We start from the raw sequence: 26,653 nt of genomic DNA, 5'->3' as shown, positions 1-26,653 counted from the left end.
AGTTAGTAGAAATAAATGAGAGCAGAGTAACAGATTATAGATGGTTTCCCCGGAGTGGGGGAGTCAGAAGAAGAGTTTTCCCAGTATCTTCTGAATGTTTGTGTTCCAACAAAAGTTACACTGTTCAGTTGTAGTTAAACTGGAGGAAAGGGACGCTGTGCTCGGTTCTCCTGAAAGCCGTCATTCAGACTGAGCCTTAGAACTGAGATGCCTTCCGTCAGGCCAGGGCAACAATGGCACCACTTTCTTCTGCTACGCATTGTTGTCTGCTGACTTTGTGTTGTTGTTTGTAAGACTTCGCTCCCAGTGCTCAACTATCCCGGATTGTTCATGAAGGGGAAAATTCCTCAGTGCTTATAAACATGTCTCCCTCTGATTTTAATTTTCCCTTGGAATTTTATTTTCAACCCTTTCCAAAGGGGAAAAATTGCTTCATGCCTTCTCTTCTCCAAGGCCATGAGCACAAATGTCAGATTTCTACTGAGCAGGAGAGGAGGTGAGATGTTCAAGCGTGGGAGGCTGTTTAGGTCAACATAACACATCTCTGACTGCAACATCACATCATAACAAGTGGTGTCTTGAGGGGGAGTATGATTAAGCACTTTCAAAGCCTCGTAACTGAGCTATTCAGGGGGACCATTGACTTTAAGTGAGAGTGGACATGTCAGGAGCCTTCAGTTCACTAGGGACTATTGAAAAATTCAGGGACTTGTTTAAATTGTTAAAAGCACCCTGAAGGATGACTCTGTCAAAGACTGACTCTTAATCTCCGCCATGTCCTTAGAATATTTGGGATTAGTGTGTGACTTAAGCTTCTCAAAACATTGTTCCTTTTGGTTGATTTAAATTGGAAGAGCAACAGTTTTCATTTACCATATTTTGCTGATTTCAAATTGCATGTTTCCTCCACATTTTAGCATCTCTGAAATCAGGATAAGTCTTAATGATTGGTCATATGAAAACACAACCTGGTTTAACTGTGAGCATTTATCTTTCCTAGTGGTCCTTAAAATGAATGATATGTATTACAGTGAATTGCATATTCAGTTCAGTGGAACAGCGACAGCCTGAGGGTAGGGCAAGAACTTTTAAAGTCAGACAGATAGAGTGCCACTTAACCACGGCTAGAAATCATCAGCCTTATGCCTCAAACAACTTTAGGCTTATTTAAAAAGATAGCTGTATTGCGTTTGCCTTGCATTTAATTGAATCCAGAATATTATAGTTACCGTTAATGAGACTATCATATCCTCTAAATATATAAGTGAAATCTGAACTTGGTGCTGGTAATTGTAAAGACTTGTAACTTAGGATAGAAATTTAGTGGTATAAGATTTACAGCTTTGCTTATGGTTATCTACTCTCTGTTCTCTTTAATCCTTCATTTTAAGATCGTAAAATAGAACACTAAGGTTTGTTACTTTTTGCATGAATGTCGTAATATGGATGCATTACCAGCTCTGAAGTACTTATGTCCCTGAGAGAAAAAAGGTGTATAAATAAACATTGGCATTATGGCCTTTGCTACTAGACCTCACCTACTGCAGTTTAGAGTAAGGAGAGGTGAATATTCAGGATCTTTCCTCCTTAGTGATGAACATAATCTCAGCCATTCTGCCATGTCCCTCCATGCAAGATGACAGCAGTTGAACTGATCTACTCTGCAAGCTGATATTTATACAGGGCTCTACTCTATGGATTATTTGACACTAGATGCTTATACTTTTTGCAGTAATGTATTAGCAAAAAAAACCCATCTGGTCGATTATCTTGCTCATTTACGTCTTGAGCATTTGATAGAGCTGTATACACATTGGCTTGCACTCTGAGTTCACTGTGTTCCCTGCCCTCAATCTCTTTTCAGTGGCAGTCATCTGCTCTGGCTCATGAAAACCCAGGGATAACACGCAGTATGTATGGAGGAAACGGTCATTTACTTAATGTAAACGTAGGCCCGCAGTTTCTTCTTTTACAACAGTAACAATAATGACCAAGCCCCGGAGTTAGGTACAGATTTCCTTTCTTTTACGATTTTAAAATGCTTCAGCTACGTCATCTACCATTCCTGGGCCAAAGTTATTTAAGTAGGCAATGGTGAAATTTGAGTTAGAATCTAAGTTACCCATTGATTTTTTTTTTTTAAACTAAACTACACTGCTTCTACACTTCTAGAATACCACATCCCTTTAAATGCATAGTGCCAAAATGAAACAGCTCCTTCTTAAAGTACTACTGAGTAGAAAAAGAGTAAAGCTTTTGTTGCTGGCACATCTTGTTACAAATAGGAGCTTAGAGCTTTCTGGGTAGGACATTTCTAATATTTTCTTAAACTGGTCAATGCCATTATTATAAATGCATGCAATTAGAGAAACACTTCACTGTGCTTTTACCAAGGTATTTCTGAAAGAAAAATATTCAAATGTATAATCACAAGTTTCTCAGGAAGCACTTGGTTTTCTTATTTTATATTAACAAGCTGTAGGTAAGATTAAGCAATGCTCATTACTAAGTGTTGAAAATTATGATGTGAGAACTTGAAGAAGGGGACAGAAGTTGGTTATTTCTTCTAAACATGATGATAGTGGGATTAACATTGGGTCATCAACTCTTTAAAGAAATTACCTCTTATGTAGACATCGTATTTCCCCATCTTAATCTGATTATATTAACAGAGGAAGGGGCACATGTTACCAAATGGGGACGTTCAGGCTTGACTTGGAAGGCTAATGGTCACAGCACAGTTTGACAGGGAAGAGCCTCGAAGTCACAGGACTAGCAAAAGACACATGACTTGAGCCCTGGGCGATTCATGGGGAATGAAGGGGAGTGGGCTGTAAGAGAGGTTACGATTCATTTGTGTAAGACCTCATAAGGCACTGAAAGGAGTTTAGGCTTGCCTTTCTGGCAAAGGGAAGCCATCAATGAAGGGAAGTGTGGCACAATCAGGTGCGGTCTTCCTAAGATCTTTCTGGCATTGGCTTAGAGGAAAAAATGAGTGGAAAAGAGGAAAGTGTTGGAGAGAATCCTTAGAAAACTATGATAGTGAGTCAGTGAAAGGTGAAAGCCTGAACCAAGGTGGTAACTTGGGAAATAAGAAGGCTGTAGATGACAGGAGTCACTGAGATGGTAAAACTGGCAGTATTTGATGGCTGGTGATGGCGAGGGGTGCGGGGTAAGAATGTGTGTTATATTAAGCATTTTTTAAGTTTTTATTAAGGCTTCTTTGGTATAGTGGTAGACATGAGAATATTCTGTTTAGCATTAGAATGGTTGGTCACCTTTGGTGAAAAGCTACAAGACATTTACCTTGCTTTGTTTCCTTGCAGTATGTTTCAAGGCACCTGAGTATCTAGAGCACTCAGTGTTTATCTCCCTGGCAAATTGTTGGGTCAGGGTTCTGACTTACAGCATGGGAACCGCATAAACCATCTTCTCATACCAGACCATTGGAAAATACCTTGGGCAGACAGTCTCTGGTAGCCACAAAATTAACTGATTTTAATTTTAATAATTAAAATTAATTTAGCCAAAGCTTTGGCATTTCCTGCAATGATGTGTGCGCCTTGTTCAGAATTACCTGTGATTTTAGGGATGCTCTCTTGACCCATATAATCTGAGTTGGCATTACTAAGCTGTTATTTTAGAATCCTCTTGATCATTTATTCATTCCATATACCTTTATTAAAGCCGGTGTCCTAGGGGATTCAGAATAACTATGGTGGCTTCTACCCTGAAGAAGTACAGTCAAGTTGTAGAGAGAAGACAATGACACAGGTAACTGAGATATAAGGAGACAGTGTTGATAATCTCCAGAGAGATACACAGAAGTTAGAAGAAGAATTTACACCCAGGGAAACAGGATTCTCTGTTACAGCAGAGGTGAAGTGTGATGTGACAGCTGGGCTAGAGCGGACTCAAGTCTGATGGCTTCTGGCTGCGTCTTCTCCCAGTCATTGCAGGAGGCAGGGCTGATAAGGACAGGAACCTGGGACATCCAGAATCATGATAATCTCAAGAAAGAGGAACGACCAGGACCACCCTGCATGGAACAGACAGAACAATTACATAAGGAAGGGATGGTGGTGGCAGATGTGGGAAGGATAAAAGACAATGCGAAGGTGCCTGCTTCGTTTGAGTCCTAAGTTAGATTTGAACAGCATGTAAACTGCTCATACTTTTGTAGCCGTGAAATAGCTGTATTAAAGAATATACCTAGAGGTGGATACTTTTCTGGGACACAATGGTACTATTGCCCAGAAGAACCAAACTATTCCTAAAATGTAGCTTTGGTAGCGTATTGACTTGTAGTGTATACATGGCAGTAGTAGCTGCTAAAGTGAGTTCCTAAATTCTGAAGTGCAGAAATGTCTGTGAAATGTGTGTGAGAGCTCTGCTAAGCAGTGCTTCCCTAGGGACTCTGTCTATAGCCCTCCCTCTCCCCACCGGTTTTCTCCAGTTCCTTTGTTAAGACTGAGGACCCACCCTACTTCCTTCCCCTTTTCCCATTCACTTATGAAATATGGGTGGGAAGGGGATTTTGCACATTCTGAAACTTAACCTTGGCGTAGTCTGCTGCCAGGGTAGCGTCCCTGTCACTCAGCCTCAACCAGGATTTCCTTTTCCCTGTTTCCTGCAGCCTCATCCTGCAATTCTGCCTACGTCAAAGGCTTCCTTGTTCACAGATGACTAGGGGAGACCTAGGGTATTCTGGCTGCTGTCCCTCTTATTTCACCTATTAAAAGTTAGTCTCTGCCTTTTTCCAACTTCTCTTTGGTCTGTCACTTTGTTTTAAAAATAAGGCTAAGCATAAGGTGAAAGCCCTCTTTTTACTCTACGTGAAACACTAAAAGCAAAAGTGGTTTTATCATTCTGTATTCAAACTTGCATTATGTATGTAGGCAAGTAAAGTTTAGAGCAACCATGGCATTACTCAAGGTTTATCAACAATTTAGTTTAACCAAGAAACTACTTAACTACAAACAGAATTTTGTAACATTATTGCTTAATAATGAAAGCCAGAATTCAGGTACATATAATGGGCAATTCATAATATGTTAAGTTGCCTGCCTGACAAACCGCTGTGTAGACATGATGTTGTTTTTCTTAATAACAAAAACTTGACTTTGTGTTGGTTTCGTGCTAAGGTCCCCTTTCATAGGAAGGAGACTTATTTGAATGAATGATTCTAGTTCGTTTTTGATCAGGATTAATATGGCCACAGAGTGACACAAAAAATGGTAGAAGATGGTCCGTGCCTCCCAGAAGTTTACAAGTGAGCTGGGGGGGAAATTCACACATGGAAACAAGTAATCTCCAAGACGGTATTTATTCAAGTGTTTTACTACTGTGACAGACATTGAGAGAGGGAAACACCCCTGATAAACACATTTCACGACTGCAGCAACCCATGCTCCTCTGCATTCCACAGCAAGGCTTACAAGTGTGGTTCGCTTCCCATGCTCTTTAAATTCTGGTTTGTTGCAATTATTTATTTATTTGTTTATTTGCCAGGAAAATGGCAGCTGAGCTGCCAGTGAAAGCGGCGTGCCTATGCTGTCTGGTGGAGCCATCTGCTCATTAGCTCTGTTTTTAAGTTCTCACAAGAAGCCCATTGCAAGTCCCGACACTGATTTTTTTTTTAATGAGTTTCAACGTTTTTAAAGAGAGAAATTTGTCATTATGGCATTTGTTTTTTTAAATACTCAAGTTTATTTTAAAAAGCCCAGTTAAGAAAAGTGATACTGGCTCAGTTAGATTTATCAAGATCATGTTCTCAAAGATCTTGTATTCCCCCATGGGACAGACAGATGCTGCTCCCTAGGTTGATGAAGTTCTTACTCTTGTAAAATTAAAGTAGTTGTATCGTCTCTAAAATGTCTGAGAGGGGCACCTGGGTGGCTCAGTTGGTTAAGCGCCTGGCTTCAGCTCAGGTCATGATCTCCTGATCCATGAGTTCAAGCCCCACATCGGGCTCTGTGCTGACAGCTCAGAGCCTGGAGTCTGCTTCAGATTCTGTGTCTCCCTCTCTGTCTGCCTCTCTCTCTCAAAAATAAATAAACATTAGAAAAATTTTTTAAATAAAACGTCTGAGAAATCATTAAAATGAGATACTGAGAATCAGGTTATTTTTCTTTTGTTTATGCCCTCACCCCCCCCCCTTCACCCCCTGCCTCAGTGGTATATCTTACTCCAGACCCTGGACAACCTTGCATTATTTTCCTTTCTACCCCCATCAAGGCCTGATCTGCATTATTGCTAATAATATAACAATATCATTACCTTCTAGATTGTTGTCTGATTAGGTAACACTAGAAATCTTTGGTAGTTTGGTTTCATTTTTTGTTCATAATGGATGCCTTAACACCAAAAGGTAGGGAAAAGATGCACAGACAGATGGACAGTCCTTCACAGACAGATGGACAGTGTTTCATGACAACTGTGTACCACTGAGGCTTGGAGAAATAAGAACATGAAGAGATCTCAGGGAGAAGGAAGACATAGGTACCAACTTATAAAGTGCTTTCATTCCTGTGGAAGGTCCTGATACATCAAAGCCTGCAGAGAGCTTACACTGCAAGAAATTCAGAGGCTGAATTCGCAGTTCTCTGTGTGGTAAGTGTTCTGCAGAGTGCTATGGAAGTTTGTCACAGGGGTCTAGGGAGACATGCATACGTCCCTGAGGAAGAGAGAATCTGAAGGGCCAGAGGCATCACTAGGAGAACTGAGGAAAGACAGGCATTGCTGGCAGATGAGGGAACACGAGTGAGGATGCCAGTGTGAACGGCTCATGCCAAGAGATGATGCTGCAGCCCCAGGGGCAGAATCAAGTGGCTGGGGCATGGCCGCAGAGGGAGGGCCACGGGGGCCAGAGGATGCAGAACCTTACAGGCTTAGCCAAAAATTGTGTGCTCCTAGCCAGATAGCTTTGAGCTCTTGTGAAGAATTTAATAAGCAAGAGAGAAGAAGGTGATTTACATTTGAATTTTTGAGACTCCTCTGCTGCAGCGCCAGAATGGGTTTGCAGGAAGATGGGTCACACTCGCTTCCTTTTTTCACAGGCTTCTCTGTTGGTTTTACAGAAGCAGTCACCAGCATAAACTAAGGATTTCGTGTGAGGAGCTCCAGTCCGTGAACTTGAGCTAAAGTCCTGGGAAGGCAGAATGTCCAATTATAGCTCAATTCTGATTCTTTAGCTTTACCCTAAAATACACCACGACACTATCATTTTCTTGAAAACGCTGGCTGTGATTCAGTCCTGTTTTTATAGAAATGAATTTTGAGCTTGCGTGTCATGTGAATACTTTCTGTTAATGACATAAGCTTATATGTTCACTTTAAAAATACTTACTCTGTGGTATAATGTTTGCCTCATATTGATTCAGCCAAAGTTTGGTGATTTCTGAGTGATTCAAATACTTCAGTTGATAAAGATGAGGAAAAGAAATGTATAAAAGATTTCCATGTAAGATGGAAAGAATTTTTTTTTCCTTTTGCAATGGGAAATAGATTGAAGGAGGATTCCATCTGGCATACAGCAGCCCTAAATGTTGTCTTAAGATAGCAAAAATAGAAGATTGCTTAAAATACCATAACAGAACATAACAGACTGCGGCCAAGTGTGCAGTACATATTTCTCTGATAAATCATGTTAAATACCCACATTTTACTTAAAACATGACAATGTTCTTATTTTTCATTACATAAAAATTTGTCTTCAATTAAAAAAAAAAAAGTCCATTCCATTACTGAAGCAGGAAAGGTTTGTTTTTTTTCTGTAGAAGTTGATGCTACAGCCCTTAGGTTTACCTGGAATAGATTTCTTAATTTTTCTGGTGGTTGTTGTTTTCCAGGATTTCCCTCCTATATTAAAAAAAAAAAAAAATGGAGAAATAAGATATGGCATGTAGATTCATTTACTGTACATTTGTCCATAATTAAGTGAACAAGGCTCAACAATTTTAAGAAGCCCTTGTAAATGTCCTCTTTGTTCAGGTTCCAGGAATGGCTGGGCATGATTGAGGCAAGCTGAGTCAGAATAAAGGATTAGGGGCTCCTCGAGATCCAAGAAGCACATAGAGGGAAAGACTAATGGTGATAATAAGACAATTAAGATGGCAGGAAGTAGCTTGGGGGTAGGGATTTGTAGGGAGGCTCATGAAAACTTAATGAGTCATAAGAGCATATCTTGGTGATTGCAAAAGTGGGGGTAGGATAGAAATAAGGTAAAATTTTGGCCCTCTGCAGTCAATGAGGAGAGAGAATGGTACTTCAGACAGATGAGTCCCTAAACCTTTCATGATCTTGCCTTGGCTAGGATTTATAGAGGTAAAACAAGCTTCATATTGACACTCTTATGAATACAGAAGTCTAATGATCCCCAAATGGTGCAATGCATAATAAAATCCTAAACTGAATTTTATGCTTGATGGATGCTATCACTTTCTTGCTGCTCAGTGAACTTACTGTTATTACAAATTGGGGGATTGTGATGATGCGTTATTTTTTGCAATCAGTCTGAGTATCCTGGAGTTTTCCTCTGAGAGTCATAGCCAATGGGAAGAACTTGAGATATCCTGTGTCCTGATTGTTTGGGTAAGAAAAACTTTCAATCAAAAACTGGCACCTGCTAAATAGGATTATAAAGTGTTCCTCTAAAATGGGCAATAAATACTATACAGTCCATTAATTCTGTTGGAAGTTTGTTAATCACAAGAAAAGGTTAGAAATATGTCCATTAATGATATCCTTCTTGTAAAAATAGATACCTTTTAATGTCTGTAATCAGAAGCAAAAAAATCATTAATAAAAATAGTAATTACTAGAGATCTTTTAGGTTTGTTAGAGAAAGTTATAATTCAATCTTGGTGTTTTTATCTGTGTTCCTAAAAATGGAGTTTGTGGGGATGTAAAGTGAGGCTAGCTTGATTGAAATGACCTTTGTCCCCATAAAACATTTCTGATGAACTGCTTCTCCCCTATTTATTACCAGTTTCCCTATCAGAAAATTAACCCAGCAACTCCCAAAAGCAGGCACAAGCAATTTTGTCCGCAAAAAATAAATGGGATCATTCAGTGCTTTTCATCAAATATCCATAGGGAGGCAGAGCTCTAAAAAATTATCTCAGTATTAAAACAGTACTCAGAGATAACTCTAAAAACATGGGAACCAAGAGGGTAATTGAAGCCATGGAGATAATACCGTGTCCTCTAGTAATTTGTATGACTGGAATTTTAAAAGATGTAAGTGAACAGAACTACAAAATATAAAAATGGCAGAGACAGGTAGCACACATGGCCCCAGTTGGTGCTGATTTAGAGCAATAGGTTTGAGGTTAAGGGATAAGCCAACCAAGTGGTAAAGGGAAGATTTTGAGTGTGGGTGAGGCAGAATTCTGACTAACCTTAAAATCCAAGAGAAGAAATCTTGGAACGAAGCAGAGAGCCAATTTTATTCTGATTGTCTTCTGAGGAATATACTTGAATGCCAGATGCTTGTGGACAGAAACGTTTCATGACTTGTTGAACTATTAAATGCCATTTCCATTATAATTTGGCAATCAAGCCTGACTTTATCTCAATTTTAAGTAGATCACATTTCCGTCCCAACTCGGTAAATCTCAGATTCCTGTCCTTCAGTATTATTCATACTCTTGGCATAGAGCAGAGATCTGCACAGACCTGAGGAAAGTTCACCACACCCTGGAAAAATCCTTGTTCATAAAGATCAGAGAGCCCTAGGTGTATTCAACACCTGCAGCTGTTGTTTCTCTTGTTGTACACACCCCCCCCCCCACGCCTCTGCAAGGCTTGCCACTTTGGCATCTTTGCCCTGATCTCTACTCTTACATATCACATCTGGTGACTCCAGAACCTCTGGTGAAGAATATGGTGGAAGAAGTTTTGCTAGTCCATTTTGGCCTAAACCTAAGTTTTTGAGACTACTTCAATCCGGAAGAGAAAAGCCAGAAATGGTGTCTCTTCCTTCTGAGTGACAGAGGATGGCAGGCAGCAGGCATAGCAGCCTGAGGGGCCCTAAAGAGAAGAGCTGGGTAACACAGGCTCATGGGAGACCCGGAGGGAATTGACAGTGCATTCCTTGGTTGAATGTGGTGACCTGCCAACGCTGGAGAATTCGGTCACTTACCTAACTGCGCTGAGATCTTCAGACAGAAGCCAGCATCCCTCCTCATCAGACATTGAGTTTGTCTACCATTAGCAGCTTATCTCGGATTCCCAAGCCTGAGCTCAGAGACAGGATGAGAAAGAATCCTGGTAGGTGAGGATGGGTGGCAGCCAAATAGCTATTCAGCTTGCTGCTGCCAGTAGTGATCATTCAGCCATTACACATAAAATTAACTTGGTTGAGGGCCCAATTTTTAAGCTCAGTAGAACTTTCTCCTTCTCATATATAGAGCAGATATTTCAAATACCTGGCTAAGATTAATTTAGTCTTGCCTTCATTCACTAAGAAAAACATTTGTTGAGCACCTATGACCCAGGCACCACACAAAACAGAGCAGAGACAGGAGTGAGCAAGATCTGATTTGAGCCTCAAAGGCCCCCTCCCCTCTCTACAGAGGGAGAGAACAAAGATAGGAGACTGAAGAGGACCACCCTACACACAGAAGAAAGGGGCATACTTTGAATAAGGTATTTGTTTCCAGAAAATTGTTACTTCACATTCCTGTGAGGCATTTGCTAAATTCAGCATCATTTTGTACTTCCTGGGTTAGGACCGGGAAAGGACATAAATCATAAAAGGCAAAGGTCATACTTCTCAAATCTAAAGAAAGTTACATATTGTTGGCATTTGCCATTTTCCCCTCCTCCCATGTGCTAGCTACGAAATACACTTTTTTAAATAGTATACTGTTTATAGTTTGGGGCCTGTTTTACTGATTGAATTTGCTTCTGAAAACAAGTTTCTTGAAGAGGTTATAGGTGTTTTAACAATCGACAGCAAGGTATTAGGCACCTTGCTGGAGTTTATAGCACATTTCTGTGAAAGATTTTTTTTTTTGCTTTAAAATTGTTCTGCTGATTGCAAAAGTAATACATGGCTTTTGCAGAAAATTTAAAAATATTAGAAAGCTACAGGAAGAAAAATTTAGTGGGCAACCATGATTGTCCCTCACCTTGCCCAGTGTGTCAGTATATACATTATGAGTCTTGCCTTATGTTTTCGTGGCGTACTTTACTTAATCACCCTTCAGTTTGGGCACAAATATGTTTACAAATTTTGCTGTTATAAATGATCTGACATGTACAACTCTAGAAAATTTTTTACCTAAATTTTTAAAATAAAGTTTGATTTATTTTGAGGGGGAGAGAGAGAGAGAGAGAGAGAGAGAGTGTGTGTGTGTGTGTGTGTGTGTGTGTGAGCAGAGGAGGGGTAGAGACAGAGCGAGAGGAAAATTCCAAGCAGGCTCTGCACTGTCATCGTGGAGCTGGACCTGGAAACTCATGAACCACAAGATCATGATGTGAGCCAAAACCAAGAGTCTCATACTTAACCGACTGAGCCACCTAGGCACCCTAATTTTATATTTCTTAAGGATAAACTCCTAGCTTAGTAATTTCTACTTACAGGTATGAAATGTTCATCTCTTTTATGTTTTTGCTCAGTTACTTTCCATAAAGCTTGTGCCAGTTTTCACTTACATCAGCGATACGTGAAAGTACTTGTTTTGTAATGTCCTCACCCTTATCCTCATTGAACATTGTGATTCTCAGGGGGAAAACTTAATTATCATTTTTGGTTGATGGGGGGAAAGTATTACCTAGTTCAAATTCAAATTTCTTATGAGGTTGGATATTTGCAATTTATATCAATGCATTATCCTTCTTCTATAAATAACCTGTTTACCTCCTTTGCCCATTTTTCCATTGGAATTTTTCTCATTGATTTGAATAAGTTCTTTATATATTAAGCATATGCATCCTATTTGCTGCATGTAGTTTTCTCCCATTTGTTTCTTGTTTACTTTTTTTATATGTATATGAGCAAAACAGTTGATTCACATTTTTTAATTTTTAAAACTACCGTGAAAATGAAAAAGTCCTTCCCCGTTCTGTGGCCAGATACTCAATTTTATTTTCTTCTATTTCTTCTAGAATTGAACTTTTCACTTCTGTCTTCAGTTGATTTACTATTTTGTTACCAGTGTTTAAAAAATCCATTTTATTCTGGAGGAATTAAAATTCTGTTAACAAACTTCCTCCAAATTAAATATATTGAGTACAAATGGAGTGAGTCACATTACCTCTTTGAGCTTCAGTTTTCTCATCTATAAAGTTAGGAGATGAGTGCTCTAAGATTTCTTCTACCTCTGAAATTCTTTTCTTAACTTGAAGACACCCCGCCCCCAAATTCGTCAGCATCCTTACTTTTGAGTGTTGGTACTTCTTGGGAAATTGTTGCCATTTTATAGCAGATAACAATTGATTACCCAGGAGGCTTTCAGTAGGCATTTTCTACTCTGATGGAACATGTCTATCAATGCCAAGAATCATTCTGTTCTTTTATGTTCTAAAAATACTCCTGCGGATAGAACTTCTAAAAATTTACTCTCTGTGAAATAGTGTTGATATGGGACAGATGGCTGATCGAGCATATCCAGCTACAAGTACCTCTGCTATCAGGGTATATTAGTTATATTTCATGTCAAGTCATTAAATACTTGGAATTGTTTTCCTGAGTTCAGAATGTCCTGAAGAGGATTGAGAAATGCAATTCCCAAATAATGACAAACCAAAAAAATGTTCGATCTTACTGCCTTGAACTCTTAGAAATAACAAGGAAGTGGACTAGCTGTTTATACTGGCTAATAAGTTCATTAACTAACCACTATCCACAGCCTAGCTCCCAACTACTCCTTTAAAAAAAATGCAGATTTATAGCTCTCCTATAAAGAATTTACTCTTTGAGGGCAATCCCCATTTTTATTTGGACTTTCATCCCCAGTGTCTAGCGCTAGGCTTTCAATCAATGTTTGAATCCAACAGAGAAGGCATTTGTAGGTGGTTTGAGATGTTTTTCCCAAGTTCAACCAAACCAAATCTGTACAAATCCAAAGTTTTACCAGATCCAGGCTTCCAGTTCTATGGAGATTTTCAGCTTTCAATGAAAGATTTTGCACTATAGGGAATTTACCTGAAAAAGCAGGCAGAAAAGACCGGGAGATTCATCACCAACAGTCAGTTTGTAAGTGTAGACAAGCCTTTGGGAGAATTCATACTTGGTAAAAAGTAGACAAAAAGCTTTGAATCTTGAGTCACAGTTTACGGAGCAAGGATTTTACCCTAGGCAGGTTTGTCTATGATGATTTCGATCCTCTTTGGCACTCAAGTACAAGTTAATATTCAGAAAAATAGAAAGTATTTTTATCTATATTGTATCATTGAAGTACTTCCATTTCTTTCCAGTGTATCTTTTCTTCACACACACCCATCCCCCACCCCAGAAAAAGAGGGAGAAAGACCAATACTATGCAACCAAATTTATTTTTGTCTTATTTTAACCACGTCTCTTTTTTTTACCTTCTAATTTTGTTTGTATGCCTCTCACATAGTTTTAGCAATATTTCATTGCATTTTAAATTCTCTTGACCTATTTTAATACCAACTTTCTATACTTTTGCAATGAACCAAGAGTAATACAATCTTACCTTTCTCCCAGTCTGCTTTCAAGCTGGGGAATGAGGTTTTTGAGATGTTTACTGCAGAGACCAAAGGTGTGCCTCTCTAAAAACACCAAGGAATGTACAAAACATGAAAAAACAAGAATATTTTCTTAAGTTGCTTGTGTTTCCTTGTCTCCATGCCATATGATCTAGCAGTTGGTACACTAACTAGGAATTTTTCATTCCCTAACTTGCGTAAGTACTCAGGCTGCCTCTTTTATTACTGCTTTGCCCTCTCTAAAGTTAAAAATGCATGCATATGTGTGCACACATGCAGACACACACATGTAAACACACATTTACATAAACACAAAAGAGATTTGGGAAGAGTTACAGAGTTCCTTGACTTGGGAGCCTTCCCATTTTCCAAGCATATTACTTTATACTTTCTTTACTTTTTATTAAAACTTGTTTTCTGGCTTTACTGAGATATCATTGGCAAATAAAAACCACATATGAAGTGTACAGTGGGATGTTTTGATGTATGCATACATTGTAGTCATTATCCCAATCAAGCTAATTAACATATCCGTACCTCACAGTCACATGATATGTGTATGTCTGTGTGCGGTGAGAACACTTTAGATCTACTCGTAGCAAATTTCAAGTATTCACAACTTTGTAAATTTGAAGAATACTTCTGAGTCTGTTCAGAGCTAGCTTTTTCAAGTAATTTCAGTTGATAATTGGGTTTTCACTTAATGGCGAAGTATTTTCAAATAACTGAATTTCCTACAGGAGGAATTTGAAAGGAGAAGCCAAAGCTATAGGGAACAGTCAGGGCTAGCTTATCAAGTACTGTGCTAAAAATCCCTACTGTCCTCTTGTTACTCAGATTTTAAAGGCTTCTATAAAACTACTTACTGTGCCTTATTCAAACCCCAAGTGACAAGGATATCTACAACTAAAATGTGGAAACTTTGAGTCATAATTTAGCACAGGTTTTCATCCCATCTCTCGGCTACTTGGGGAGAGTGTCAAGATATTTTCCCTTTAGAATAACTTTGCAAGTATGTCACACACACATGCAGGGACACACACATGCAGTTGAAATTATTTGAGAATACTTGGAAACTAGAAGATATTTCTAGATAACATTTATATTTGTCACGTTTGTAAAATCTAGGAAACAAGATTTCAGATTTTTTTTTTTTTTCTGTCTCCGGTAACACACGTATTGTATTTTGAGGGCTGTCAGGATAAACCAGTAATGAGAGACAGAAATAAGAGCTGTTGTCGGCACTAAATCATCTCAGGTTTTCGCAGATACGTCGCAAGTGTATCCGTCTGCGTGGATGCCACGTATTGACGGAATTCACATTTGCAAAATATTGACAGTTTTACTCCAGGGACCCTGGTCGTTGAATTTTTTCCCCTTTGTTCTTCTGCATGTTAGGAAATGCTTACAGATCTAGGATGTGAAGCATCCTCCTATCTTCTGAATTACCTTCAGGTAGGCTTCTATCAGGTCATATATGCACAAGGCAATGTCCTCAATTGCCTTTTGACCTAGACGTCTTAATTCCAGAGAAGCTAAGAGGTGAGTCTTGGGTGATTCCTAGCTGATCCTTTGTATATTTATTTCCTTGGGTCCACTAACAAGGGTGAGTGTATGTAACTCATGAGTCTCAGAAGGAAATGACCATCATGTCTGGGGCAGAAAATCAACAGAAGCAGGGGGATTCAGTGGCCTGACCCCAGTGACAATGGCTGACATCACAGGTTGTTGACTGCTGCTGATGTTTTCTCGTATTTACACGTTAGACTTGCTCATGCTAAAAGATGCTGACTCCTCCCTTACAGATAGTCAGGAACCCTCCCAAAGACGAGGAGCTCATAAAGCTCCTTAAAAAAAAGCTTAAAATTTTATTTGAAAAATGTAAAAGTCAGAGACCACTGAAATTCATTGTCTCCCTTCTTTTAGATTTTAGCTTCTAGAAGTATATGGCTTTTTGGTGAGGGAGACTTAGGCTTGAGGGGTGAGGTGGATGCCAGAGAGAAACTATCTTGCACTCCCATGAAAATGAAGTTTCTCAATCCCCATCCCCGTTCTCTAACAGAGGGCATCCAGCCTTCTTTCCTCCAAGTTCAGTGAGCTCTGTAATTAACTTGCCGTGATGGCCTCTGGCTCTCTGTGGTACATACAGCACCAGACGGAGTAGTTTTCAATGCAACTGAAAAAGTTTGATAACATTATTTGTGTTTCTTTAAATATGGATGATATTTAAACACATACATGTGAACAAAATTGTAGCAAGGCCCTGATAAAAATTCAGTTTGTAACATTTTGTCCTTCATATGCTTGGATGGCATACACTTACAGTATAGTTTTATGTTGTTCTGCATCCATTTATTGAGTGCTTTCTCTACGTCCAGCACTCATAACTAGGTCAGTAAGGTTGGTATTATCGCATTTCACAGGAAGGAAAACTGTTGCTGAGAGAGATTGAACAGCCCCATTAAGACCACCCAGCAAATCTAGGATTTGAACTCAGGCAGGTCTGTCTTCACTTTGGTGACTATCAGTTTAACTGAATTCAGGTCATAGGTTCTTTGAAGGGCTGCCATCATCTGAGTTTTATTTTTGTGCTAAGAATTGGTTATTACCAATGAAATACAAATGGACCATATCTCTGGCATGGGGTCTGGTGGAAGGGAGCTTAGTAAGGTGTGTTGATTGTTCAGCAAATTATTTTATCTGGGAATTGGTGATGATAAAGGTAGTTTGGTGGTACGATGCTAGGACTTTTGCATACACAGTCTTTTTTAGTGCCTAAGGACCTTCTGAGAAGCATAAATCCTCATATTTCAAATGACATTTTGGGATTTGGGGAGTACATTTTCCTCCCGGAACACAGCTATTAAATGGTTGTGGGATTTTACTTTAGATAAGGCAAACCCTGTAACTTCTCTCCACTCAGGATAGTTTGCGGCTGCCTCTGCAGCTGTGAACCCAGACTCTCTGTGAGGACAGGGCCGTCCCTGGATGAGAAGTGGCTCACGAGGTCTTGGAGTCAGAATCAAGCTTTGTTTCTCATATGGGTGAGCTGTGTCCATTACTCAGACTTTTTGCCTACATCTGACTTTGGGGCGTCAGTTCCTAGCTACAGGCGATCTAGAGCTTGTCCTTTTGTTCTGTAGGCTTGTAACTTGAATTTCTCCTTTCTGCCCTAGCCTGCTATCTGGACTGAATCCCTGTGTGGCTGAACCCCTGTCTCCTTGCCTCTATCTCTCTGTCCTTAATCTTGGGCCATTCTGATGGACAGTATTTCTATCCACTTATCCATAATTCACCAGGCCCATCATTGATTTACATGCACTGTTGTTCCGAATGGTAACAACAGCACAGAGAACGAAACCAAGCCCCTGTTCTCATGCAGCTAATATCAGAGTAGAATTTGTCTTGCCATTTCCCCTCTCCTTTCTCCCCTTCATCCTCACCCCCAAATCTGGTCCTCAACCAAGAACTTTTATACTGGAACCAGAGGAGGACTTGCTGGGAAATACTTATCAAAATTTAAGCTTTTACTGATAGTGTGGAGCCTGCTTGGGATTCTGTCTCTTCTTCTCGACGACCTTGCCCTACTCATGTTCTTTCTCTCTCTCTCTCTCTCAAAATAAATAAACTAAAAAATTTAAGCTTTTATGATAAAAATGACATCTTTATGGTTTAACAGCTCTCAGGGATCACATAGGGAATGTTGGGTATGGAGCAAAGGGGAATCTGAGTTGTAGTAGACCCATGTAGGAAGACTATTAAGACGCTAAAGCATGCAGGGATTAGATTAAGTCAGGTAAGGGAATACTAACATACGCTACTCTAAAGCTCTTAGATTTTTGAGTTGCTTTCCTGACAACGAGATGATGGACTCCATGACCTATGTGGAAGCATCTAAGTTAATGGTAAGTTGACCCAAGCTTCTCTGAAAATGGAAAGGCCAGACATGCTACACCACCTACATTACATCCTCTCCTCCATTTGTACCTCTGCTCTGTGCTGGTGGGCCAGTGAGTCCTGACTCCTGTGGACTGTATCACCCAGGCTCTCTTGGATGCCACCTCCAAATGGGATGTGGCCAGTGGGGGCCCCCACAGGAGATCAGAGCACAGAAGGGAAGGAAGGTCAGGGTGGTGGTTCTTCCCACCTCTGTCCTGCTTCCTCCCACAGTTGTGGCCATGACTGCATCCCTCCATGACTATAGCTCCTCCCTGGGAGCCTCTCATTGACATCTCCAGCTCCTGGTGGGATCCAGCCCTCACTGTTACCTCCTCTTGCTTGAAAGCCCAAGGGTGGTTAAGATCTCCCTCTTTGCTGGTTATGTCACCATTTTCTGGTTAATTTCCTCCAAGCTACCTGCACTTCTGTAAGTAATCCCTTCATTAAACACTTGCAGAACTCTAGCTGAGTGTGCCTCTCCTTTTTTGCCAGAGTAATCAATCAAGCTAATACAGCGTATTGCAGTATACTTGGGATGAAAAGATAATGACTTTATATTTCAAGATATTTCAGCCTATTCCTATTTCTTCTTCTCAGTTGTTCATTAGGTTGACTTGCTGAAGTTGGCCTCGGGATAAAATTCCTAGGCTTGCCCTGATATTAGGATCCTTAGACAACTTGTTGTACATAATAATAATTACTAGAGGCAATGAAATTTAATAAATACCGTTCTTCTCTAGCAGCCACAGCTTTCCATCCAGACATGTTTACTGGGTTCCTGTGGGAGTTTGGTCATATTCACTAACAACTTTGTGTTTGCTTTTATACCTATGGAAAAGCAGACTGTACCTGGATTTTGTGAGTTTGGGGATGATGAATCCTATTAGTTCTCTTTAGGCTTTCGGTTGAGTTTTAATCTCAGTATGTGTGGGATTGGGAAAAAGAAAAAAAAAAAGGAACCAGGTATCATTATTTACTCTTTGTGCCAGAGTAGCCCGTGCAAAGATGTAATTGTCAGGTCAGTGCTTCGTGGTCCAGGAAGTCTAAACCACTGCTCTCCTTGACACACATCTGCTTACTTAATCTTTTTCTTAGTGTATTCTCTCCATCAGACTTTTACTTTTTCTCCATGAGAAAAAAGAATCATGAGATACATTGTCAGCAAATTCTGTGAAGGTTGTTTTCAGACAAAATTGTTTCTGGCTGGGGAGATTTTTTTTCTGATAAGTATTTTAATTCTGCCATACCCACATTTACGGTACAAGAATAGATGTGGGCATTGGTGGTTTGGTTTTCAAAGCTGTGTGTGAATTTCCGTAGTACAAGATGAAGAGATACCTAACTGCTAAATCATGTGCGTCTTTGGTATTTAGGAGAGCTAATACTTTGGGTTTTTGTGAGAAAACTGAAGTCAAAACAGTGAATTTTGTGGAATCTTAGTATCGGATAAGACACCAAGGTCATCTTGTCTGGACCCACTCTAACTGAAGAACCATCTTCCCTTGTTGCATAATATTGTTGACAGGCTCTGCTCTAGCTTAAGGGAAAGCTCATTCCGTATCTGTTGTCAGTACTTCCTTAAATTGAAACACAATCAGCCTCTTTTATCTGGCCACCCATTAATGGAAGGTCACCTTTCCAGAACATCATGAGTAATCCTATGGCTTGCTTTCCCACAGGAAGGGTAGCTCAGAGAATGGAAATTACCTACCAGGATTTCATTCTCCTGAGCTTTTCTTTCTTAGACATTCCAGCTACATGAACTATACCTCCCAGGGCATGTTTCTCAGAACTCTTTGTAGCTCCTTGGCATAGGGCCCTGTGTACCCTAGTCAGCAAAATCCTGTGCCCACAGGCTTATCACAGCCCAGTTTGGGGGTAGTTTGGGGGTGGGTTGGTTGGTTTTTGAGGTAAAATTCACATTTTAAAGAGGACAATTCAGTATCTGCCCAGTGCTTGAGCCTATCAGGCCCAGTCAGCTAATGCACTAGAAGTCCCACCAGCCTTAACCTGCCTGTCTCTGTGTACCCAAGTTGGGTGGGCACAGGTGCCCACAGTCTCACATACTCCTCTGATCTCTGCCATGTTTAACTCTGTTCCTGCTAGCACTTCATTTTTCCTTTGCTGGTTCTTGAGCTTTGCCTTGGCCTGAGCTGGTTTAGGTGTGGTCCTGATACAATGCTCAGCCCTTCCCAACCCTCTTCTCTTTTAATTCTGACCCTTGATGGCTTTTCCAAACCACACAGACCATCTAGAACTGAAAACTGGCTACCCTAGTAGTTTTGAGCCTCACCAAAACTTAGACACACCTGTTGTGTGACCCACCAAGTAGTTTGGCCTGCTTTGGCTACCAGCATGAGGGTAAACCACGTCCCCTCCAACAGTTAGGTTAGAGTTCCAGTGCATTAGCTGCCTGGGCCTGATAGGCTCAAGATTAGACCAAGAAGGCTGTGTGATGAAGGAGTCCTAACAAGCTCTTGGTTCTGCATGCTGTCTTAGTCCATGCAGGCTGTTAGGACAGGACACAACGCACCGAGTGGCTTATAAACAATGGAGATTTTTTTTGTCACAGTTCTGGAGGCTAGAAGTTCAAGATCAAGGCTTTGGCAAATTCACGGTGTAATGAGAGGTTGCTTTCTGGTTCATAGCCATCATTTCATTGTGTCCTCAGGTGGTGGGAGAGGCAAAGGAACTTTCTGGGGGCTCTTTTAGAAGGGCACCAATTCCATTCATGAGGGCTCCACCCTCATGACCTAATCACCTCCCAAAGGTCCCACCTCTAGATACCTTCCCACTGGGGATTAGGTTTCAACATAGGAATTTTGGGAGGGGGGCACATTCAGTCCATAGCAAATGCCTTCCTATAAATAAGTTAAGATCTTTAAGTACTATTTTCATAAACTTGAGGGGCAACAGCATTACAATTTGTGCTGCTTGTATGACTTCTTGAATGCCATGGCATCAAGCCTCGTGATTCTTTGTTTTCTCCATCTGAAAGTTTATCTGATGCTGCCTGCTTCAGACAGGTTTGATGATGGAACACTGGCCATGAGAAGTTGCTGAAGATCTCGATTAGGGCCAAGCAGGAGGAGATTAGAGAGTACAAAATATACATCTTGCCCAGTTCATAATTTAGCCCACAATTTGATCTGTTCATGCCCATCCCCTTTTTATGTGCCCTAGACCCAAGGACAATACCATTTAGTGAATGCCTTCCTAGTGCTGTGTTAGTTACATGGTGTCTTATATGTTAGTTGCATGGAGGCTTAGTTTGGTAGATAGAATAAATAATTATAACATTCAAGTTTGAAACACAGCTAGCTCCTGTGATGAGCATTGTAAAATAGGAATGTGACTAAGTGGAGAGGGAGGGAAACCTCACAGTAAGAATAACCTTTGAGCCTTGCAACATAGAATTCTGCCTTTTAAAATGGTTTTAAAATTATTTTTAGAGAGAGAGCACGTGCGTGCCTGCGCGTGAGCAGTGAGGGGCAGAGGATCTGAAGCAGGCTCTGTACTCACAGGCTGATAGCAGCAAACCCGATGTGGGGCTCAAACTCACAAACCTTGAGCTCATGACCTGAGCAGGGATTCTGCCTTTTAAAGGCAATTCACTCGCTCTGCTCTGTTGCTTGTTCATTAATTTGCATATTCAGTAAACCTTTATGAAGTGATTATCACATGCTCTGAGCTGTGTGTTAGAAAGAGAAAAAGAAGTCACAGTCCCTGCCCTCAAGATGTCATCATTTAGTGGAGAACACAGGACAGATGATTAGAGGTCAGTGTGATGGGCGTCATGACAGGGTTCTTTGGGCACCTCATCTGGATGGAGGGTGTTAGTGGCAGGGCTTGCAAAGAAGGCTTACTAGGTGAGGTGAGAAATAGATGTTCCGTCGTATGGAATGGTTTGCACTCTATGGGGTTCATAGACTTGAAGGAGACTGAGGACTCTGGACTCAGCCTGGAAAAGTGTGCCTACACATAAAAATTTTACATGCTTTCAGAGGGTTCTCTGAGACCCTAAAGCCCATCCATGAACCCCCCAATTAAGCACTCTCGTAAGAGGTTATGCTCATAGAGCAGCAGGGACATGACACCAGGGATAACACCAGTGGATGCTTTATGTAAGTATTTGGGAGAAGGCCATTTTCCATTATCTGTGATAATGGAAAAATCAAGTGTAGTTGTGACAATTGCAGCAGGCCTGAGAAATCCCTTAGTAATCACTTTTCTTGCTAGGGCTGGTGATAAGTGAAAATATAAATACAATCAGAAACTTAGTTCAGAATAATATGTTAAGACCCGCTACACTGTGAGCATCAATTCTTTACCTTATTTTTTAAAAATCAATACTTTTATTATTTACCAGGTATTTTCATCTTAAAAATAAATGTCTTTCATAGGAATAAATGAAAGAAAAGGTTTGATTTAGAAGTGCAGAAGCTGATCATGATCAAGGAAGGTAATCTAAAGTAAGTCATCAAAGGTACTGGTTCTATAATTCTTTCAGAATTCATAGGCAAGATAGCAGTGTCGCCAGAAAAAGGAAATAAATCAGAGCTATTTGTCCAAAGAGTGGAACAAAGGTGAGGAGCAGGAAAACTTGGAAAGCCCTCCTCTGTGTTCATGATCCTGATGGGCTCTATTCAGTGGTCCTATAATTCTGTGATCAATACACCTTCCCTGTAATCATTTATCTGCCCTGAACCCCCCCCCCACACACACACACACCGTTTCCCCACCTCCCTGTTCTTCCCAAACTGCATCCCATAGGTACAGCTGTGAAGAATCCATCTGGCTCAGTTTTTGGAGTTTGTTCTTCCCATCATCAATTCAGAAGAGTAGGGAAAGAACTCTTTTCTGCTCATCTGGAGGCTCAAGTGCGTTTTGGGAAGAGGTGGAAATTTTCACTGACCATGTACAAACCAGGGCTGACCACCACAAGCAAAGGCATGAAGGAGCCTGGTGCCCTCTGGGAATCCACCCTCTGCCACTCTTCCCCTCCCATATCTTGTGGCACCTGCGGAAGCCCCTTCTCTCCTGAGGCTTGTGCCACTTGCGCAGGTCATCTTTCCTTCACTGCACACGCTCTCCCACTTTCCTCAGTAGCTTTATTACCTGTCTCCTACCTTACCATGTCATGAGCCCTGTTCCCTGCAGTCTCTTCCCACTTTCAGGAACACTCCTGTGTATGACTCTCTCCTGACCCTGACAAGGAAATGTTTGTTTCTGTTTTTTTTGTCCTTGAATCCGGTAACCACCATCTCCACAGCACTCCAGATCAGTGGCAAGGAAGCATCTTCTAACGCTTGTCTGTGTCCTCTAGCTAGAGACCACCAGGGACACACCTGTAGGCAGACAAGCTGGGTTTGTTGCTTGTTGCCGAGGTGGAGACCTCACACCAGGGGGAGCTGTGGGGTAGCTCAGTGTGAAGGGGGGAGGGGGGTTAGGGGTTAGGAGAAAGGACTCCTACTAGGACTTGGGTTTGTGTCCACTGATTTGGGGGAGGGTTTAAAGAAGCAAGGCTTCACAGTCAGGAAATGGGGTAACTCTCTAACTGGATATCTTTAGTCTTATCTACAGGGAAGGCAGACTAGAGCAAAACTAAGGTGGTAATTGGAAAAGAAACAGCAGTTGCTCATTATCTGGGCTTCCCCCCCCCCCCCCCCCCGGCTTGGCCAACATTCATGCTTTGTCTGCGCTCAGATGTGTGTACCCTGTGGCCTTGTGTTTGTTCCATCACAGTCACAGAGTGGCCTTGTCTGATGTCGATTTTCTGCATAGTCACTGATGCTCACAGGAGAACCCCAAGTTGAACTGTGAGTGCCAGGCCAGCTCCCGAATATTGGGGGCTGCTTTTCTCTCTCTCGGTCTTTACCACTCTGAACTGCTCCACTTTACATATTTGCCTCCTTGATCAAAACTGCCACCTGCTTCCTCACCCACCACCTCCCTGCTCCCTTAGCTCTCTGGGGACTTATCCTCAGCCCCTCCATGTTTTCTCAGTTTATCAGCTCCTTTCCCTGGCCAGACAGATACTATGTGGTGATGAACTGCATTCATGGTATGCTGACCAGCACCCCAAATCCCTTCTCTTGTCACCTCCTGTTGTTTTGTTGGCCAGCACATTCTTCAGGTATGCCCCATCATTGGCTGTTCCCCTCTGTTTTTGAGTACTTCAGCAGAAAGGCACATGACCATAAACATGTGCTTCTACCCCTAATGGTCTACAAAGCTGCCTGACAACCCTCTTTTTCATAACTTGTTTTCCCCCTGTTGTCTGTCCTGCTGTCTCCCATGTTTTCACCAAGTTTAGCCTGAACCCCCTCCTTCCAGAAGACAATCTCAGTTCCCACTCTGCTAAGAAGATAGATGTCATCTCGTATGCTCTACTTTGACTTCCTTCTTTTCCTTACTTTATTTTTTTCTAAGTCTCCATCCATGCTTCTTCCCTTGAACTTCTCTGAGGGGAAGAAATGCCAATCCTCTTATAGCCTAACCCCACCACTGTGTTCCTGATCTTGTCCCCTCTTTCCCGTATCCCCCTCCTTGCTTCCTTCCCCAGCCACACAGCCTCTGCAATCTGACCCCCTCCCTTTATAATTCAGTTCCCAGGAAGTGTTCTTTCATGTGTGTGTTTGTGTGTGTGTGTGTGTGTGTGTGTGTGTGTGTGTGTACATACGTGTACCTCCTCCCTGTTCACTCACACCTTAACACTTTCTTCTCACCCCTGGACCAAACTGATCTTGTCATCTCTTTTTCTTAGACATATCTTTGTAAACTTTACAGCAACAGACCACCTTTTTTCTTGAGTCTCTTGAGACCATGCCCTACAGATTCTTGGGCTCATCTTGGTTTTACTTCTTCATAATCTCTACAATTAGCTTTCCTCAAGACTCTGACCCTCTACCTCTTCCCCTACGTTCTGTGTTTTTTTCTTCCCCTAGCCCCATCTTTATAGTTCCCTTTTTTCCTTTTCTCCCTTCACAATCTCATCCACTCCCAAAACTTGAATAAATCACAAATTTGTCTCTGCCCTTGACCTCTACCAGAAGCCTGGTTCATTATTTCTAAGTATCTACCTGCTAAGTATCTATAGCATGATGTATTATCAGTTCTGAAACATCACTTATCTGAAACTAGATTCACCAGTCGCACCAGAACCCATTTCTCTCTGCATTTTTGTCTCATTTCATGGCATTCCCATTCCCTGTCACCCAGAGTCATCTTTGACTATCACACCCCATGTATTCTATCTTTGTGTGTTCTTGTATTTGGCCTCATCTTAGGGTGCTTACAAAGTTACAGTTACGTTGTTAGGGAGCCTGTTAACTTGTTAGTTAAGAGGAAGGGACTTGGCTTACTCATCTCTGCCTCCCACTCGGTATCCAGCCCACTGCCTTGTCCGTAGGAGACCCTCTATTTGTTGAATGACTGACTATAAATTAACCATTTTAATACTTTACATACACTTGACCAACTATTTGTCATTGATCAATTTCCCATCATTAGACCTTCCAAATACTTTTATCCTTGACCAAGCAAGCACCAGAAGGAAGTTTCATCCTCAGAACCTCAATCATGGTACTTCTGCTCTTTTTCAGGAAGAGCAATTAGGTAAGAGTGCATGGGTCACGAGGCATTAATAGTCTCTTCTTTTTTGAAAGCCAGATATAATGCATAGGATTTTTATGTTTTCATGGCAATTTTAGATAACTTACATCTCCCTTTATACATCGATTTTTCTGCTTTTTCCTTTATTTTTTAACAGGTTTTCAAAATGGAAGCTATCACTATGACATAAGATGCTCTTGATAGTACATCAATATGATTCAGCTATTTCCCTGCCCAGCAGAGTGTGGCTGCTCTGTGCACAGCCCTGTAATACATATTAGTTACACAGACATTAGAGAAGCCCTTCCCATCCATATGTATGTGCGGGACCCATGGAAGTTAATAATGCCATATATCACGTGCATGTAGAATGTAAAATGTACTTCAGAATGACAGCAGGCTCATATAAAATGAATATTGGCTTACGATGAGAGGAAAACCAGGGAAAGATTTTTGTCCTTTCAGATCTACTGTTGAGTGAATTATTTGTTTCCTTGTCTCAGTATCTCAGACCCATATTGTGCCTTTTTTTTTTTTCTCTTTTTGGTCAATATATGCCCCTCTCTCCAGCCACCTTATTTCACTTCAACTACATGGATAACAAAAGAACCCCTTTGGAGAAATGAAAGATAGCAATTACACATTGGTATTCATGTTACAGGAGTCACACTGCCGTCCTCAGGGAGTTAAACAATGAATATCCAACATTAATTGCCACAGTAACTGAGCGTCTGACCTTGCTGAAATGTAATACACCAGTTTTACATAGTAAAATTATTTGCCGCAAAAAGATATTTTTAATTATCATAAAATGTTTACAGTGACCCGTATTTTTTTATTTTTGTCTCTACATTTTCTTGGGAATCAGGACATCAACAGTTGAAACCATAATTTTATCAATGATTTGGTTGACACTTAAGGCAAGATAAGTGCCTTCGTATCCTTATGAAAGGTGAATAAAATACATTGACATCCCTGTTAGATCTATGGCGCTGATTAATAAAGTATAGCGGACTTAGTACATTTTACCCATTGGGGAAAATTTTGTTTTTAATGTTTGCACCTAATTTTAGGTTGGATTTTCTGCCAGTGGCAGAAACATGGTAGGAACTCTGGGGCAAGTTTCCCTTTTGAAAGAGGTGACATCATTTTTAAGGTGAAGCCTACTTACTATCAACTTTTCTTGCTTGAATCTTTTGCTCAAATCCTCAGAAATACAGAAGCTAGGTTTTCTGACATGCATTTTACAGTTCTTTTTTTCCTGGACTACCTTCCCCTTGCTGGGTGTCACACACTGGGAGAATTTCACACTATGTACTCTGGAAGTGTTCATCCCTCAGGGTCGGGCTCTACACTGCTGGGTCAGCAGTGAGCCGGACTCCAACAGAGAGCCGCGTCAGCGGGCCATGCAGGCTCTGGG

General features: G+C 40.9%; 1 protein-coding gene across 2 annotated transcripts in view; it reads left to right on the top strand.

The window, feature by feature from the left end:
* The window catches only part of RAPGEF5 (Rap guanine nucleotide exchange factor 5), a 225,900-nt gene that overhangs the window by 124,801 nt on the left and 74,446 nt on the right, over positions 1–26,653 (top strand). Inside the window, exon 10 of one of the 2 annotated variants that reach the window (XM_049642887.1) lies at positions 6,538–6,612. The exons of the other annotated variant lie outside the window; for it this stretch is intronic. Coding sequence (XP_049498844.1) covers positions 6,538–6,612 — 75 coding nt within the window. The remainder of the gene's footprint in view (positions 1–6,537; positions 6,613–26,653) is intronic. 2 annotated transcript variants of the gene reach the window in all.

Source organism: Panthera uncia, chromosome A2 (genome assembly GCF_023721935.1).
Source record: "Panthera uncia isolate 11264 chromosome A2, Puncia_PCG_1.0, whole genome shotgun sequence".
In the NCBI taxonomy this organism is placed as follows: domain Eukaryota; kingdom Metazoa; phylum Chordata; class Mammalia; order Carnivora; family Felidae; genus Panthera; species Panthera uncia.
This window is presented reverse-complemented; position numbering and strand designations above follow the sequence as displayed.